This window comes from Mauremys mutica, chromosome 9, assembly GCF_020497125.1.
Source record: "Mauremys mutica isolate MM-2020 ecotype Southern chromosome 9, ASM2049712v1, whole genome shotgun sequence".
Lineage (NCBI taxonomy): Eukaryota > Metazoa > Chordata > Testudines > Geoemydidae > Mauremys > Mauremys mutica.
The window spans coordinates 65,211,396-65,230,807 of record NC_059080.1 but is presented as its reverse complement, the minus strand read 5'-3'; the positions used below and the strand labels follow the sequence as shown (position 1 = coordinate 65,230,807).

The window sequence follows — 19,412 nt, the reverse complement described above, 5'->3', positions numbered from 1 at the left end:
AAACTGCTGAATGAGCTTTAGGGTAGGGAAGGCTGTGCCTCCCCAAACAGCCTGGCCCTGTCCCCTATCCAACCCCCATCCACTTCCTGCCCCCCGACTGCCCCCCTCAGAATCCCCAGCCCATCTGCTCCTTGTCCTCTCACCCACCCCCCCCAAGACCCCCTCCCCAACCACCACCCCGGGACCCCACCCCCCACCAACTCCCCTTGTTCCCTGACTGCCCCCACCCCTAACCTCCCCCCCACACACACTGAGTCGAGACAGACCCCTGGGAATGCCCACGATCCAACCCCCCATTCCCTGTCCCCTGACTGCCCCCCCCAGAACCTCTGCCCCCTCCCTGTCCCCTGACTGTCCCCGGGACTCCCTGCCCCTTATCCACCACCACCCCGTCCCCCTGCCATGCTGCTTATCCCCACCTACCCCCTTTCCCAGAGCCTCAGAGTGCTGCATCCAGGAGCAGCTCTGAACAAAGCTGCAGCGGTCTGACTCCAGCAAGGCCTGAGCTCCCGCCATTAGACCTGGAGCTCACAGCCCCACCCCCTTACCACGCGGCTCCAAGCGGGGAGGAGCTCAGGCCTCGCCCCCTTACCACGCGGCTCCAAGCAGGGAGGAGCTCAGGCCTCGCCAGAGCCACGCCACTTTAGCTCTGTCCAGGGCCGCTCCTGGGTTACCCCCGCCTCTCCCCTCTCTCGGAGCCTCAGCGCACCGTGTCCAGGAGCTGCCCTGGCCCCTGGACAGCACTGCAGCGGCATGGCTCCAGCGAGACTGGAGCTTGCAGGCCCGCCCCCTTACCATGCGGCTCTGAGGGGGGAGAAGCTCAGGCCCCGCTGGAGCCACGTCGCTTTAGTTCTGTCCAGGGCCACTCCTGGACGCGGCGTGCTGAGGCGCCAGGGGAAGGCTGGGGCTGGAGCATTCTCATGGGGGTCCCTGCGGCCTGGACTGAAGGAAAGGCTTATAAACTGACTTGTAGGTTTTATTGCCTAGGATGAGTGTATTTTACATACACTTACTGTTTGGGAGGAAGAGTGAAAGGAATATCTTATTTTTATTTATTTTACTTTGTGGCATCATTAAATTTAAGTCTCCTTTTTGAATGCTGTTGCAAAATTGGGGCTGTCTAATTTGAGCTGTGACATGGAACTGAGAAGACAGAAAGAAAAGGGACAAGTGCTCTGTCTTACTGAAAAATACAGTTTTCCCCCATCTGGCAGCTGCTGAAATGATGCTGAAGTGGAGAGCTTTCATAATAAACCTTAATATGAGGAGAAGATGCCCAAAAACACATTTAGAAACATGACAGAGCTTTGGAAGCAGGCTCACCGTCATACATTACTGGAATAAGCTGCTGGCGCTTGGAAGGAAACCTTAGGTTTCCTGTGAAAAATTTGCCACATTGCAAATATCTCACTTTGTATTAAATTCCTAACCAGCCTAAGAAACTGAAAGAGCTATTCTTGTGAATCATGTTTTCTTTACAATTTTATATTTCAGCTAAGCAATTCATTTTTTTTAATTGATGGGATATTACTAGAATTCATAAGCCTTCAGTACAACCGATGCCCAAAGAGATTCTGCTTTGAGGGCTTGTATTCTTCCAAGCTCACTACCACAGTTGGCCACTTCAAATGCAGAAAATACACACAAAAGTTATAAACAAAAATGGAAAATTAGTGATTAAATGGTAGGCCTACAAATGCATTTCATTCTAGCTTCCACAGCACTCTAATTAAGTACACAGTGTTGTGGAGGAATCATAATTAGTTCCTACTCTTGGAGTCAGGGGCGGCTCTAGGCATTTTGCCCCAAGCATGGCAGGCAGGTTGCCTTCGGGAGGTCCTCCGAAGCCACGGGACCAGCGGACCCTCCGCAGGCAAGCCGCCGAAGGCAGCCTGCCTGCCGCCCTCGCGGCGCCAGCAGAGCGCCCCCCGCGGCTTGCCGCCCCAAGCATGCGCGTGGCGTGCTGAAGCCTGGAGCCACCCTTGCTTGGAGTAACACTGTTCTCTTTTCAGGGACAAATGCTGAATGTTCTAAGAGTAAAACTGATTTTCATAGCTGAGTTCTCAAATATTCAGAATACCACTCTCCTGCTGTCTCCTGCAGAATTTGAAGAGTCACTGTTTAGTATTATTTGTACCACCTCAAAGGTCCGTATAGTGCAAACTGAAATGTTATTTTTAAAATCTTGAATGTTAGTGTTCCAAATATTTTGGGTGTGGAAGGTCTGTGTATTTTATAGGTGGAGCACGTAGCAACACACAGTTAAGGGTTGTCAAGCAAGAGACTATGTTGCTTAGCTATTACCTTTCTGACTGAAGTTTCTATGTTTACTCCTTGCCCCCTGGTGATTTTTTAAAGTAAATTTCATGAAAAACTGTAGTCATGTCTTGAATATGAAAAGAATGGTGTGCAGGAAATCCTTTTGTTATTATAAACAGTTATTGGTAGTTGTTTTGAACAGCTCTAGCACTTCAGTGGTTCGGGAATCAGGTTCCTACACCATTTCCTTCTGTGATGCCAATATAGGAGGCATGGGTGCAGGAAGAATGCCAGAAATGGCACTTTCTTATGCCCTGCAAGATCCTGGCTGCCCTTTTGGCTTCTTTGGGATATTGGCAGCTGTCGTATGTTAGAGCTGCCCGACATCTGCCCTGATTTACAGCTGGAAACTTGGCTCTGGATCATGGGCATGCAAAGATAAGCTATATACTACTGTAACCCCAAGGAGATTACCTAGAGTCCTGGGGCTCTGTCTGCTGGCAGCTCAGGGAAAGACACACTGTCCCTGGTCGGGCGGGGGAGGGGAGCCAAGCCAAGGCAGACTCAGAGTCTGCCCAGCAACCAATAGGGACTGAGATGTCCTTCCCAGGGAGCTCAGGAAAGGGGAGAAGCCATTTTTTTTTTAGATAGTCTGGAGCCAGCCAGGGCAAGGGCAGGACTGGCTGTATGGGGAGCTGGTGAGTCCCAGGCCTGCATGCAGGGTTCCCCCTGAAAACTGGCCTCTGGGGACCTGAAAGCAAGATCCCTCAGCTGGGCTTTCCTCCCCTCCACTGATGACTCCAAGTTTGTAGAGTTTTTATGGGAAACTTCCCCAGCCAGGCTGAGTTAGCCCTCCAGCTCCCTAGTGAGACCAGTCATCACATGGTCAGCTCTGCTCTGCCTGCTAGTCCAGGGCTGCTGCCTACTGTGAGTGTATCTGGACTCTGGGGTAGGAGACTACAGTTTGGATCTTAGTATAGTTGTGTAATCTGCACCTTGAGCCCTGCACCCCTTTGTGGTGAGGGGAAATCCTGGAAACAGAAGTCTGCCTGAAGAGGATTCCTGCCAGCAGAGATCATCCCCTCTGTAGTGACCGAGGGGTCCAGAGTCATCTCTGAACCTGAGGATCATTCATGGAGTTTGTGAGTGCACCACTGCGGAGAAGATATTGTAGTCATAGGTCATCAAGGGCCCCAACAAAGTACACATACCAACGGGACACTGATCTTACATTTGCTACATCTGGTCACATGACTGGGGAAGCCACAGGTATTATCAGTGTGGGCACCAGTGACCCTAAGAATAGTGTTTTATCCTGTTATATTTGTCTCCTGTTTAATATAATTACTGTGTTGAATATATTGTATGTGTTTGTGTTATTTCTTTGGAGTCTCCAACTATCTGGCAAGTAAGTGGGGGTTACCCTGTGGTTAGAATTTTCCTCCCAAGCTGCTCTGGTGACCCTGCCCGGAAGGAGCGAGTGGGGGTGGAGGCACCGCCAAATAAATTCATAGGGAAAAATAAAGAAGAAACACCCTGCTGAGTGGGTGGCGGGATCCAGAAGAACCCAGACCTGTCCATCAAAACCTGTAAGCAGACTGGAATTAAAGAAGGTAACCAGATGGATAGGGGGCGCTACACTACCTTTTGTATATAATACACTAACATTCAAGGTTGCACCACAAGTTGCTCAGCCAGACCCAACAATCTAGCCTACAGTCCTTAATTGCAGGATTATATAGTATTATTTTGACAAAGACGCCTGCATCATTCAGTGTACAGTTTGGACAACAAATGAGGCCTAAATTTAGTTCTTATCTTATAATATGCAGTTTAAAGCTAGTTCTCATCCTTTGAGCCACATGATGTTGCCGATTTATAATCTGTGATTTTTACCATCATTCATAGTTCTGAGCATTTTTACATTTACCACATTTAAAACTGCTTTAAAAGCCTTTAAGAGGCTTTTAAAAAAATAATATTTTTTGATAGTTTAGGGCCATTGCACAGCTGGAAAATTTTCATGTTTTTATTTTTTCTTTAAATAATTTTTTTTGAGTTTAGAGTAAACTTCTTTAAAACATTTTAGACCTAATCTGCCCTAATATATCTGTAAGTTTCAGAACTGATGTAGGACTGAAGGGAGGAGACAAAATATTTCAGATTCCAAGTTATACGAACATGTTTAATACTTGAAGTTTGGCAATTGCTGCAAACACTTGAGGGCATTTTCGTATTATTATTTAGTAATTGAACTTGTAGAGCCCATGCAGGATTTAGTGAGAGAGGAGATAGAGAACCAGAAGGGACCTCAAGAGGTCATCTAGTTCAGTCCCCTGCACTCCAACCTGCTCTTAAAAATCCCCTATGATGAAGATTCCACAATCTCCCTAGGCAATTTATTCCAGTGCTTAACCACTCTGACAGTTAGGAAGTTTTCCCTAATGTCCAACCTAAACTGCCCTTGCTGCAATTTAAGCCCATCGATTCTTGTCCTATCCTCCATGGTTAAGAACAATTTTTCTCCTTGTAACAACCTTTTATGTACTGTTATCATGTCCCCTCTCAGTCTTCTCTTCTCCAGACTAAACAAACCCAATTTTTTCATTCTTCCCTCAAAGGTGATGTTTTCTAGACCATTAATCATTTTTGTTGCTCTTCTCTGGGCTTTCTCCAATTTGTCCATTTTTCCAGAAATGTGGCACCCAGAACTGGACACAATACTCCAGTTGAGGCCTAATCAGCATGGAGTAGAGCAGAAGAATTACTTTTCATGTCTTGCTTACAATACATTCCAGAATGTTGTTTGCTTTTTTTGCAACAGTGTTACACTGTTGACTCTCATTTAGCTTGTGATTCACTATGACTCCCAGATCCCTTTCTGCAGTACTCCTTCCTAGGCAATCATTTCTCATTTTGTATGTGTGCAACTGATTGTTCCTTCCTAAGTGGGGTACTTTGCATTTATCCTTATTGAATTTCATCCTATTTACTTCAGACCATTTCTCCAGTTTGTCCAGATCATTTTGAATTTCAAACCTATCCCCCAAAGCACTTGCAACCCCTCCCAGCTTGGTAGCGTCTGCAAACGTTATAAGTGTACTCTGTATGCCATTATCTAAATCATTGAGGAAGATATTGAACAGAACCAGACCCAGAACCGATCTCTGTGGGATCCCCACTCATTATGCCCTTCCAGCATGATTGTGAGCCACTGATAACTACTCCCTGGGAACGATTTTCCAACAAGTTATGCACCCATCTTATAGTAGCTCCATCTAGGTTGTATTTCCCTAGTTTGTTTATGAGAGGATCATGCGAGACAGTATCAAAATCCTTACTGAAGTCAAGATATACCACATCTGCCGCTTTCCCCCCTATCCACAAGGCTTGTTACCCTGTCAAACAAAGCTATCAGGTTGGTTTGACACGATTTGTTCTTGACAAATCCATTCTGACTGTTGTTTATCACCGTATTATTGTCTAGGTGTTTTCAAATTGATTGCTTAATTATTTGCTCCATTATCTTTCTGGGCACAGAAGTTAAGCTGACTGGTCTGCAATTCCCTGGGTTGTCCTTAATTCCCTTTTTATAGATGTCCTTTTCCAGTCTTCTGGAATCTCTCCCATCTTCCATGATTTTTCAAAGATAATTGCTAATGGCTCAGATATCTCCTCAGTCAGCTACTTGAGTATTCTAGGATACATTTCATCAGGCACTGGTGATTTGAAGACATCTAACTTGTCTAAGTAATTTTTGACATGTTCTTTCCCTATTTTAGACTCTGACCCTACCTCATTTTCACTGGCATTCACTATGTTAGACGTCCAATCACCACCAACCTTCTTGGTGAAAACTGAAACAAAGAAGTCATTAAGAACCTCTGCCATTTCCATATTTTCTGTTATTGTTTTTCCCCCTTCATTGAATAACGGGCCTACTCTGTCCTTGGTCTTCCTCTTGCTTCTAATGTATTTGTAGAATGTTTTCTTGTTTCCTTTTATGTCCCTAGCTAGTTTGATCTCGTTTCGTGCCTTGGCTTTTCTAATTTTGTCCCTACATGTGTTGTTTGTTTATATTCATCCTTTGTAATTTGACCGAGTTTCCACTTTTTGTAGAACTCTCTTTTGAGTTTTAGATAATTGAAGATCTCCTTGTTAAGCCAGGGTGGTCTCTTGCCATACTTCCTATCTTTCCTATGCAGTGGGATAGTTTGCTTTTGTGCCCTTAATAATGTCTCTTTGAAAAACTGCTAACTGTCTTCAATTGTTTTTCCCCTTAAACTTGCTTACCATTGGATTTTACCTACCAACTTTCTGAGTTGGCTAAAGTCTGCCTTCTTGAAATCCATTGTCTTTATTGTGCTGTTCTCCCTCCTACCATTCCTTAGAATCATGAACTCTACCATTTCGTGATCACTTTTACCCAAATTGCCTTCTACTTTCAAATTATCATCCAGTTCTTTCCTATTTGTCAAAATCAAATCTAGAACAGCCTCCTCTGTAGTATTTTTCTCCACCTTCTGAAATAAAAAATTGTCTCCAATACATTCTAAGAACTTGTTGGATAATCTGTGCCCTGTTGTGTTATTTTCCCATCAGGTGTTATTTCCCCATCACCACCAAGTTCTGTGCTTTAGATGATTTTGTTAGTTGTTTAAAAAAAGGCTCATCCTCCTCTTCTTCCTGGTTTGGTGGTCTGTAGTAGACCCCTACCATGACATCACCCTTGTTTTTTACCCCTTTTATCCTTACCCAGAGACTTTCAACAAGTCTGTCTCTTATTTCTATCTCAACCTCAGTCCCAAGTATATTCATTTTTAATATATAAGGCAACACCACCTCCCTTTTTTCCGCCTGCCTGTCCTTCCTGAGCATGCTTTATCCTTCTGTACCAATATTCCGGTCATGCATATTATCCCACCAAGTCTCTGTGATACCAACTATGTCATAGTTGTGTTTATTTACTAGCATTTCGAGTTCTTCCTACTTATTCCCCATACTTCTCACATTAGTATACAGACATCTAAGATACTGATTAGATTTTCATCTCTCCTTTATTTCTGCTATAACAGCCCATAGTCCACCCAGATTCCAACCCCCTCCCAGGTCTCCATGTTTTTGACTTACCTGTGGGCTTTGGTCACCTGCCCCTGTATTTAGCATGTGAAGCTGGAGAAATATTTAATTATATTTATTTATTTATTTATAGATTTTAAAGTTTTGAATTAACTCCATGACTGGTTAATTACTTACATTTATTTGCAAATTTTGGCTGTAAAAATAGTAAAGTCTTAGCACCATGTGGTCACTCAAGAACATGTAGTATCATTGAGCTTCAGTCATTGTCATCTTTTTTAAATGAAATAGAAGATGCCTGGAAGATCAACAGCAAGCTGCAGATCAGGATGTAGTGTCTGGAGTGTCTACTGTATTATTCCTCAAGTCCTGTAATCTGTGAGCTATCTATGCCCACCCCCCAATTTCATAATCACTAAGCCTTGTTAATGAATTAAACAGCTCCATCCCCTAGGAGTTATGTTCCTAGTTGTATGTAAAAGAAACTTGAGATATCACAGATTTGCAAAAGTTTTAGCTGCATTGCTGAATTGGGGGGTGGGGTGTATTTTCTGTAGTAGCTACCAGTCATAACCTATCCAATGTGGTTGAGGTGATGGTAGGGATGAAAAAACTTTAAAATCTTTTGAACAGTGTTTCCTGAGAATGTTTGTTTCAAAGAGTTTCACCACTGGACACACTAGACAAAGAGATTTGATTAATCTTTGGACTTTGTTGGCCATATTTTCTGCTAGGTTTGCTGAGAAATGCATTTAGCCTTAAGAGACTCCTTACCACCCCTAAAACAGAAAAGGAGTTGGTATTTAAAGGTCAGGAGCTATTAGTTTAGTTGTGCAGAAAGTTGTGTTATTAACAGATTATAAGATCTTGCATTATTATTGGAAATCCTGAACACTTGTGTAACAACACTATTGCTCTAACTATTGGGATAGTGCTGGATTACTAGCTCATATTTTATAGAGTCAAATACTGAGCTGAAAACATTATGCTTGTTTTACTATATATGTAATGTGATAAAATGTTGACACTTCTGCTTCATAAATCAGTATCACTTGTATATATTTTTCAAGTTTGTGAAAATTTTACCACTAATTGTTACCCTTTGCCAAGCATCATCTTTTTTTGCTCCTGAAAATGTTGATGTCCATTTTCTTCTTTAATAATGAATAAAATGTTGATTTCAAAACATTAATCCTACATTATTTTTTCTTCCATTTTTCAGCGGAACCCCTGCCTTTAATGGACTTGTGCCGAAGATCAATTCGCTTTGCTCTTGGCAGAGATCGCCTGCATGACATAGAATCTCTACCTTTGCCCCAGTCTCTGAAAAATTATTTACAGTATCAATAAGAAGTCTTAGAATCCTTTTTCTGGCCTCACGTTGGACTAAATCAATGCAAAGGGCAGAAATTATTGTTTACATCAAAATAGAAATCTTTGTGGTGGACACTTGAGTGTTATTTAAGTTTTAATGTATGTATTTTTTTTCTGAATCAACTGAAGCAGAACAAACTGGGGAATACTAAAGTATGCAAAAACCATCAATTTGATCTAGATTCACAAATTATCTGTTGCCTATAGGACAGTATCCAAGACTGAATTCTCCCGGTCAGATCCTGAGCTGGCACTTATTGCCTTAGCTCCATTGACTTCCGGTAGACACCAGCTGAAAATCTGGCCCCCAAGAGTTATCCTTATGCAGAGTAGCATCCTTTGAATAATGTGGTTACTAGTGATAGAAATAACAGTGTGTTAAGTTAACAATAATGTCTAAATCTTAAGATTTGATGTTCAGAGGTGCTGAGTAATCACAGTTTATCTGGAGTCTTGAATACTTAGCCCTTAATGTGTTAGAGGACCTATGATGTCTAAAATATATGAAGTAAGTCATTATATAGAACACCACTGCTGGATTTAAAGATAAATGAGAAAAGTTGTTCCTGAAGAGTGGAAGATCAACTAAATTGGATATGGTAATAAAGTCAATGCAGTCCAATGTTTTCAAGACCAAATCTCATTCCTCCAAAGTTTTGCATAGTTTATAACAACAAAGCTGTTCACTATCTTGAGATTTTAGGATATTTACTTTTTAAGAAGCCTGTCACTTTTTTTATTTGAACAAATTTATTATTTTTATGTTATACCAACTCTAAATACTTCTGCTCTCTTTTTAATGTATGTGTGATATGTTGTTTATTTATCTGTTTAATGTCTGTGGAGTCCTCATTTAACTGTTTTCATCTTGGAAGGACTGATTTACTTCCCCGCACCCCCAGATGTATACATTTTTCAGGCTCAACCTGTTTGTAAAGATGCTGCTTTCTATTTGCATTTCTTATGTTTCAAGTTATCTGCCTGATCAGTTATCTAGTTTTTAAACTGGAAGTTGTTGTAATGGCAGGATGTTGACTGTTGAGACTTAACTGCCTTCAGCATATTTTAATGTGAATTTACTGATGAATAAGGAGAAAATTTCTAATAAAGTCTACTGTCCAAAATGAAACCAGTCTCTCCTTTCATTACCTATTAGATATACTTAACAGAAGCAATACATTCCAAGTTGAAGTTCAGTTTCTGTAGCTCTTACACTGCTGCTTCTGTGTGGTGTTTCTATGGCAGTGGAGTGGGTGGGGTAGAAAGGAGAGGGACTCATCTGTCTTAGTAGCGCCAATGCCCTGCTGCTGACATGTCCTAGTCGCTGTGGGCTTGTCAGCACTGAGATCAGTTGCATACTATATTGCAATGCGTCTTGCAGAGGGGGAGGCTTCAAATAGAGTGACCAAGACAGCACATGTGAAAAATCGGGACAAGGGGTGGGTGGTAATAGAAGCCTATATAAGAAAAAGACCCAAAAATCAGGACTGTTCCTATAAAATTGGGACATCTGGTCACCCTAGCTGCGCATTACAACACTTGTTATATCTCTTTCCTCATTTTTTCCTACTCCACTCACTTTTTGCTTTGCTCAAGCCTTTTGCCTAACTATTCCTTTGTTCTATCCTCCCCTGCTCTTATCTTAATGCCTTCTTCCATTGCTGCTCATTGTTCTTGGAAAAGTCTTCCAGTTGTGTGCCCCAGTCAGCCTCGCTCTTCAAAGCAGAAAGTTTCCATGAAATCTTGCAATCACAGTTCCCCAAAATATCATACAAATTTGAAAGAATATAACAAAAAAACTTATCCCATCTGATGTATGATCTATGGAAAATCATGCTTCTCAAAAAGCAGCAACTGCTCCTCCCTTGTTAACTACAGAATACCCTTCCTTTCCTATAGCCCATCCCACCATGTCTAATGCAATATTCTTGTGTTTTTGACCAGTTTACATTGCAAGAATCACAGGACCCCTTTAAAATGCTGTGTATACCTATGGTACTGTGTAAATTATATTATCGTTTGAGGACTGGGGAGGCAAACACACTAACTTTAGAATGATGCAGAGTGACTGGAAGACCTTGTGCAGCAGTGAAGAACATCTCAGGTAAGCACTTCAGAAAATCAGTGCCTTGCCCTTTAGCCTCATTGTTCACATTCCTTTTAATGAATGTGCCTACCACAACTGTTACACTTTGGATGTTATCTTTCAATACCATTTTGTACCCTGACCCATGCTTGATCGTCTTTTGTCAATGCAAAAGTTAATTGTGTGTGTGTGAATGTGACATAAATTAAAGCCCATTGGGAGCAGAACTGGAACAAATCAATAGCAAATCTCCCCTTACACTCTGTCCATTAACCCAGTTATTATACAGCTTGGATTTGGACTTTCAGTAAAGGAATGTTCAATTACCATTCCCCCAAAATGTTAGGGAGGGAAAGTGTCAAGTTAATAATCATGGAGGTATTACAACAGCACATATCAGAAAGCAGATTTGATTATGTAAAATATCCAGTTTTAGTATTTTAAAGTAATAAAATATTTTACAAGCACATTGATTTTAGTGTATGATTTTCCATGCAGTGCATCCTTTTGCCTAACAATAATTTGGTATAGTCTCTCCCGCTTTTATTCAACCCGTGTCCAAGGTGCTATCTTCAGATAAGTTCTCAGGCTACCTGCAGGAGACTTAAGTTTGTAGGTAGCTTGTGAGGTCTCTCCAGAAAGAGAAGCCCTATATCAGATTATGAATGTGAAGTAGTTCCACCTGTCATCACACTGTAAAAACAGGCTTTTGTCCCCTTCCAGGAAACTTTATAGGGAAACAAGCGCAGCCTATTTATAGTGCTGAGATCAATGCTTACAATCTAAGAAGCCAAAAACACCCACACGTACGAGTGGACAGTAAAGACACAGAAGATGAGCAGTCACTCTGAATGGCATTGTTTACACTAACAGCGAGTAAAAAAATGAAACAGGATTTTTAAAAAAAAGCTGTTTAAACATCTCTAGTACCAAAAAATTATAGAAACCTTACAATCCAACATCTGTCAACCTGAAAACAGTCAATGGAGCCCTCTTACAGACAGACTAGTCTTTCAATATCTGTCAGCATGGATCTCACTTCATGTGCATAGACGTCTTGTGCAATATTGGAGTTCTTTGCATAGCAGTGTCTCCTGGTGCTATGCAGGCACCTGTGCCTCCTCCTGCTGCCATGTAAGAACATAAAGGACAGAGCAGCTGCAACCCTCACTCAGTTCCTTTGTACATGGCAGTGAGATGAACCCCGCAAGTGCGCTGGTTGGTTGAGTTCCATGGACAGAGATTGCTTCCTACAGGTCTAGGAAATCCTGATACAGAGCAAGAGAACATCTACCAGACTAACATAATCATATGAATGGAAGAAATTATTGATATGAGCAGCCCGATATGGTCTGGACCTATTCCAGGCCTCTCTACTGAAGAGCCTTGACTTCTTATTTCACTTGAAATAGTCTGGCCTTTCATTTGTCTCTATTAAGATTCACCTCACAGAAATCTCAGCTTAGCATATGCCTGTACAGTTATGTTCAATCTTGTTTCATCCCAGGGTGTCAAAGTTTCTCAAAGCGCTATTACACACTTACCTACCTACTCCCACCTGGGGTCTCAACATCCTCCTCCTCATGCTTATGAAGCCACCATTTGAACTCCTCTCAGAATACTACTTACATCACCTCTACACGGTCAGGCTTCCCAGTGGCTGTCATGTCAGCCAGGAAGGTGAATAAGCTTCAGGCACTTATGGCCAAACCACCTTATTCAATATTCTGTAGCCACACTCAGCACTGCGAGAAAGAAAAATTACTCAAACTTAGAGGCAGCCAGAACTTGGTTTTATTTCATTGATAAGACCAAACCATTCAGACTGTCATCCTGCCTATTTTTAGCCACAGGCGGATGTTCTACAGATCAGGCCATCTCATCACAAAGAATATTGAAAAGGACAACACAATGTATTTCACTGTGCTATTAGCTGGCTGGTGTATCTCTCCCACCAAACTTCTGGGCTCACTCTGGTTCAGGAATGTGCCAATATCAGAAATCTGTAAAGATTACTTATCCTGCAGTAACTGGTTCTTCAAGATATTGTAATGAGTGTGGATCCCATGATACACCTCCATCCCCACTTTTTGGAGTTCCTAGCTATCACAGCAATTTGAATTGCCAGAGAACTGAGGAAGGGTCATAGTGACTCTGCCCTGCTTCAATGGGAGCACGAGGAGACACAGGGCACATGAACTGCCTTGACAGACACTGCTGTTCAAAAAGACTGTAATCTCTCACATGTGAGGCACATGCACAGCTATAGTGAGATTCACACTGATTACAACCTCTTGAAGAACCACAGTTGCTACCAAGTAAGTAACCGTTCTTTCCTTATACACCTCATTTATTCATTTGGGCAAGAAAATACTCTTCGAACCTTCTCTTCCCTTTCTCCCCGCCCCCATTATCTTGGACATAAGTGCACAAAAGTTTGCCAGCTTACCTTCATTGAGCTCCTTGCCATAGGTTAAGGGACTCCAGTGAGGGGGTAGGAGAGAGGGTCTTCAGAGCAGTAATAGAAAGATCTCTTGGCAACCACCGAGTCTGTGTCAGGGTGAAGCTGTAACATCTATTCTAAACTACTGTTGGATGTTATCCAGATCACCTACTGTAATATAAACAATCGCATGCTGTTTACTAACACCTGGATGAGGCAAGGGCCCAGGTATTTCTTAGGAGGGAAGGGTCAGGCCTCCCTTTGTCTTAATGTGGTGGCAGCCATATTGTATGATACATTGGGATTAAACTGGGGATCTCCAGAGCTAAAAGCATGATCCTGCTGGATCTAAGGAACCAGGTCCTGTAGCTGAGAGCTGTAACAGACTTCCACTAATTGTGGTTTGGGCACAGAGGGGGACTCGTAACACAAACTGACCAATGGGTTACACTAAGGAGGAGTGCTCCTCCTCTCTTGGTCTCTGGTCCTCTTTCCTGGAACTTCCATGAAGTCCTCTCAAAGTGTACAGGGCTTAAGATCCCTTGTGACAGCACCATGCACTGGAATTTGCAGACTGATATATTGAGGACTCTGGTTGAACCTTCTCAGCTTCCCTCTGATACTCCCTGACTTTAATGCTGCTTCTCTTCAGCCTTTTACTCCTCCCCTGGAAGATGCCATCCCTGGCTTTTGATTCATTTAAATGGTCTTTGACTTTTCCCATCCACCGCTATTTACTGTCTATAGATGTGGGCTTTCATTGCTATGGCAACTGGAGCCCCAAATCTTTCTTGAGTCAGTGGGAATGTATTGACATGACCCACCCATGTCTTTCCAGGGAACAGCTAGCAGGAATCACAAACAAACGGAGTTGGTTGTTAACTTTTCCAGCTGAACAGTGAAAATAGGGTAGTGGGTTAAACTTTTGTTTATGCTTAGTATTTAGTGAATCTCACTTTAAGGAAGAGCAGAAGTGCAGTGTCAGAGAAGCACACACTGCAAAGGAAAATATTTCTAAATGGTTTTATGGAAATATTGCTATTGGCTTTTAGACTTTAAAAATGTGTTTTTTTACAAAGCCTAAATTGGGAACCAAATTTGACCTGACATCCACTGAAAACTTCTACAGCATGTGTAAATATGTGAAGACATTGACATTCAAATTTATAATGCAAAAGCAAAGCACAAGGCAAAATCTGTAGTCTCCAGTCTGCATTAGTACAATACATACCTGTGCGTTTCTGCACACTTAGTAAAACCAATTACAGTGCCGGCACAGTAGCTAATGTGATATGATAGGTACAGTGAGGTGTGTCCTTTTATCTGAGAGACCAGGAATGACCCCTACAAGTGTGCCTAAGACTTTTACTTTAACTTTAGATTCCACCATGATTTTTTTTCTTAGTTGCTTTTTAAAGCAGCTGATTTAACTATCATATACATTTCCCTTCCAATTGGGGAGGCAAATTGATAGCATAATTAATTTGTTTCTGGCTTCAAACTAGCCAAAGTACAGTATGCCAAACTTCTGGCATTTTCAGCTAAACAGGACAAATTCAGAATACAAACTCATCAGCAGACTAAAAACTTGACCCCTATATAGAGAGTGTACTGACAAGGTAGTATTTCTGCTGTGCAAGTTGTATCTCCATGGATTGATTCACCCTATTCCAGTATAAGTAGCATCTCATCCTGAAGTCTGTTGAATCTGGAAAAAATGCTGTAGGAGCAGATTTAAACAAATGAGTCATTCGAGTGTTTCTCATAGTTCTAAAGAAGCAGCAAGCCACAAATGTGCTTGTCTCGTCCCTGTTTAACTTAATATTGCTAAACTAGCATGTTCTCACATCACTCAACTGCAACCCTTAGTCAACTCCAGCAGTTCCACATAAAATCCCCACTGCAGTCAGTGGGAGGTGTGCCTGGGTCAGCACTGCAGATTTTGGTTCCCATGTAAAGATCTCCAAACATTTCCAAAACACTGATTGGCATGATCCATGTATACGTAAGTGATGTCAGACAGATTGTTTCAGCAGAAGCGTTTCTAATTTGGCAAAACATGTTGCCAAGTGAAGTTAGATAAAGACTGAGGAAGTTAAGCCACAAAATGTTTCTATTTGAAACTGAGTAGCTATATAATGGGAGAGTTAGAATGCATGGCTCCTCAGTGGCAATTAAAAAAAAAATCTGATTTTGTAAATCTTTAAAAACATCGCCCAGAATTTTAATTAAAAATACTTGTGAATTTCGGATTGTCATTAGAATTCATCTGTTCCTGCTTATCTCACAACAGAAGGCCCAACACTTATAATATCAACCCCCTCCCCTCCTTTTTTTTTTAACAGATTGATGTTGCAGAAGGATGATGAAGAACTGCAAAGGTACTGGTAAGAGGAACTTGTCCCTGAGCAAACTCTCTTCATGTATACAGAATGGACAGAACTACCAGATAAAATACACCAGCTGAAATGTTGCTATGTGGCTTTCCTGAGAGGGCAGCAGCTCTTTAAATACAGAGTTTGTGAATGTTATGCTGAACGTATGTAAAACAAACCGTACTCTACCATCAATTCTTTACTAAAATCACTGTTGTAAGGAGTCTGAATTCATTTGGTGGGAAAAGGGTGTGCTGGTGAAAAAATCAATAGCACAATATGGCGTTAAGAGTTTACAAAAGCCTGGAATAAATACAGCATTGAGCAACTGGTCAGGGATTGATCTAGTATCAAATCTTTTATTTTTTTAGAATGAAATGTACAATTAAAATTCTGGACAGAAAGTAAAAATTAACAAAAATTTCATGATTTGTTTAGAAACCACATGTCTTTATTCTAGAAGTAAAATTTTAAGCAGTAGCATGGATTTTTTTTTGTACTGCACATACTTCAAGTGTCTAAAGAAATTGTACAGTGCAAACTTCGGTCCAGATGCTTTCTATTCACATCTGATATCCACATGGGCACTTTATTCTATATGTCATTTCATTAGAGTTAATGGGTCAATTTGCAGGGTAAGGTATTAATCACATATTCAAAGGAGCCTGAATTTCAATGTGATTTGGGTGCCTAACATCTTTAGTTTTCTTTGCAAATCCCAACTGACATGAATAAAAGTATCAACATCTTGGCCTTATTGCTTCATTCTCATCTCTATGGAATTCCTGTGCATCGAGACCTATATATAGCATTTAATCTTAGAGAGTAAAATAAGGGGTAAAACAGAAGTGATGTTTTTAATTTTTACAAATCATAAAGTGATATTTAACAGAATAGCATCCCTTGTCTTCTCCAAGGGGAGAACTTGTTTGATTTCAATACACTGCCCTCTCTAGCCACAGAATACCTACATTTTAGAGTACTGTTGCTATTTCCACATTTCTAAGAAAAGGATGAGGTGATGTTTTTGATGGTTCTCATGTACAATGAATTCCATTGTCGGTTTCAAAGACCTCTCCTGAGTAGTAATCATAGAAGCACTCACATGAGGTTAACATCTGTTCAGTGATTTTCCTGGGTCAAACAGTATCTCAAAACAAAAAAAAAAAAGCGGGGGCGGGGGGAATGTATTAAAAAACTAAACATTTCAAGTTCACCTAAAAATTAACATTCTTTCAGGGAATCAAATGTTCATATTACACTTAGGGCTTTATTCACAGACACACAAATAACCCAGCTGCACACATACCTGGGAAAACTAACTCATGTTTTTAATGGCAGACAGTTTCAGCCTTTCTACTCTTCATTAAGAAAATCAATTTGGCAAGTGAATTGCTTCTCATATAGCAAGTGAGAACAGCTTTAAGGCATGTGGCCAGAATTTCAATAAAAGCATTTGGAAATGACTTTTCAAACACAATAAAAATGCCTTTATGAGTTGTCTTGGGGGTTGGAATTGATGTCTAATTTATAGATGAATTAAAACTGCACATATTTCTTGTGAATTAATAGGAGAAGGGTAATCTGTCAGGGGCCTGCCTGTACAAAAACAATTTAAACATATTTCCACAAATTAAACTACCTGTGGAAAGCCTACCATTGCATCAGATATTGCTGCTAACAAAATATTTCCCACAGGCTGTTGTCCAATTGCATTCATTGCCCTGCAATGAAGAAGTCTAATATAAAAATGTAGGAGTGATTTTGTCACACAGACTTTTTTTCCTGTGTGAGATGTCTTTTTTCCCCCCTTTCATGTTAAACCCTTGATGTGAGGAGAGAGATTTAAAACTGTTCTGCACAAAACAGACTTGTGTACCATAAAAATAATCTTGCATGCATAGGTTGGTGGATCTGATTACTAAGAGGTCTCTTCCTTTTGTAGATTCTGTCAGTAGGCCGTTCTTTTGAATCTGTTGATGAAAGGAATCTGTTGATCTCCTTAAGATGCTAAATTGGGACTCAGGAGATCTGGGTTCAAATCGTGGCTTGGCCTCAGGCTTCCTCGGTGAACTTGGGTGGGCTGTTTAATATCTTTGCCTCAGTTTCCCTTCTGTAAAATCAGGCCAGTATTGCATCCAGCTGTTATTGTTTGTTCTTGTTCACATTTATTATAGTAATGCTTAATGGCCAGCCAAAAATGGGGATCCACTGTGTTAGGCAGTATACAAACACAGAATAGTAGATTGTCTCTGCCCCAAGGATTTTATAATCTAAACAGAATAGGGCAGAGGAAGTCCAGTCTAAACTATGGAAAGTGTTCTGAATGTCTGAAAGGTCCTTGCTTTGGCTGCTTCTGCAGATGGTTCTACTGGCTGGAGTCTCTGGCGAAGTTATCTGTCTAGGTTTCCCCCATGGGTGAATGGGTTCTAGTACCCCTAGAGTGGGAAGTAGTTCTTTGCCACACAGCTTTGGATCCAGGGAGGGATGGGTCTTCCTGTGCCCTGTTTTACTCTCCCCTCCAGTTTCAGAGTCCCTGCATTGGCTGCTTCTACCCCACCAGCTACAGTCTTTGGATTGTTTGTTTCATCTGTCTAGTCTATTTAGATTGTAAACTCTTTGGGACAGTGGCCACCGCCAGGTGCTTCAGAGGGAATGAACAGAACAGGTAATCATCAAGTGAGCCATCCCCTGTCGCCCAGTCCCAGCTTCCAGCAAACAGAGGCTAGGGACACCATTCCTGCCCATACTGGCTAATAGGCATTAATGGACCTATCCTCCATGAACTTGCCTAGTTCTTTTTTGAACCCTGTTATAGCGTTGGCCTTCACAATGTTCTCTATTTTTGAATCTTGTTACGTTCTTGGTCTCAAAGACTTCCTATAGCAATAGGTTCCATAGTCTAAATACATGTTGTGTGAAAAAGTAATTGCCTTTTATCGGTTTTGACTTTTCTACCTTTTAACTTCACTAAATGTCCCCCTGTTCTGTGATAGAAGAGAGAGAGAGAGAAAAGAAACTCTCAATCTACCTTCTCTGTCCCATTCATTATTTTATATACTTTTGTCTTGTCCCCTCTTATTAGTCTCCTCTCTAAGGTGAATAATCCCAGCCTTTTCAATTTCTCATCATATGAGAATTTTTCCAGGTGCCAGCTCCCAACCTAGTGAGGATGGCTTTAAGCTAAGTTCAAAGAGGGCAGGTGTCAAAAGCCCACAGATAGATATAAAAATAGTGACCTATCAGAAGGTTATATGTTGGGGTGGGTAAAATGGAAAATTATAGTAGGAGCAGAGAAGCAACAAGAGAGATACCAGCAGGGGAATCTGTTCAACATCTTAGGGTTGGTCTATACTTAAAATTTAGGTTAACCTAGATACGTTGCTCAGGAATTTGACAAATTAAGGCAACCTAAGTCCTGGTAGAGCTAGACCCTACTAGGTCAATGGAAGTTGTCTTCCATTAACCTAGCTCAGTGGTTTTTCAACCTCTTATTTCATTGGTGGACCCTTAAAAATTTTTTGAATCGAAGTGTGGACTCCTTTGGATATGCCACTGTAGGCTCTGTGGTGTAGACAAGCTTAGATGTCAATACACAAATGCAAAGAATATGGAGAATAAACGGGAAGAACTGGAAGCATTAGTCTTCTCTTGGCTGTATATAAGATGGGCTTGGTGACATGCTGCTTTTCAAATGATCAATTTGGCCTAGAACTTCTTTTTCTAACACCACAGTCTCAGATAGTACCTTCTCTTTATTCCCAGCAAAGAGCACCTTGGGCTTCGGAATCTCCCC

The 19,412-nt window shown here is 41.4% G+C and overlaps 1 protein-coding gene across 6 annotated transcripts in view; it reads left to right on the top strand.

Annotated features, from left to right (window-relative positions):
• SPSB4 (splA/ryanodine receptor domain and SOCS box containing 4) overlaps positions 1-9,826 on the top strand; it is a 209,914-nt gene extending 200,088 nt beyond the window's left edge. For all 6 annotated transcript variants that reach the window (XM_045031484.1, XM_045031482.1, XM_045031485.1 and 3 more), the window contains one exon: positions 8,561-9,826. In XM_045031484.1, the coding sequence (XP_044887419.1) occupies positions 8,561-8,688 (128 nt within the window). In that variant the 3' untranslated portion in view covers positions 8,689-9,826. The remainder of the gene's footprint in view (positions 1-8,560) is intronic.
• The last annotated feature ends 9,586 nt before the right edge of the window (positions 9,827-19,412 follow it).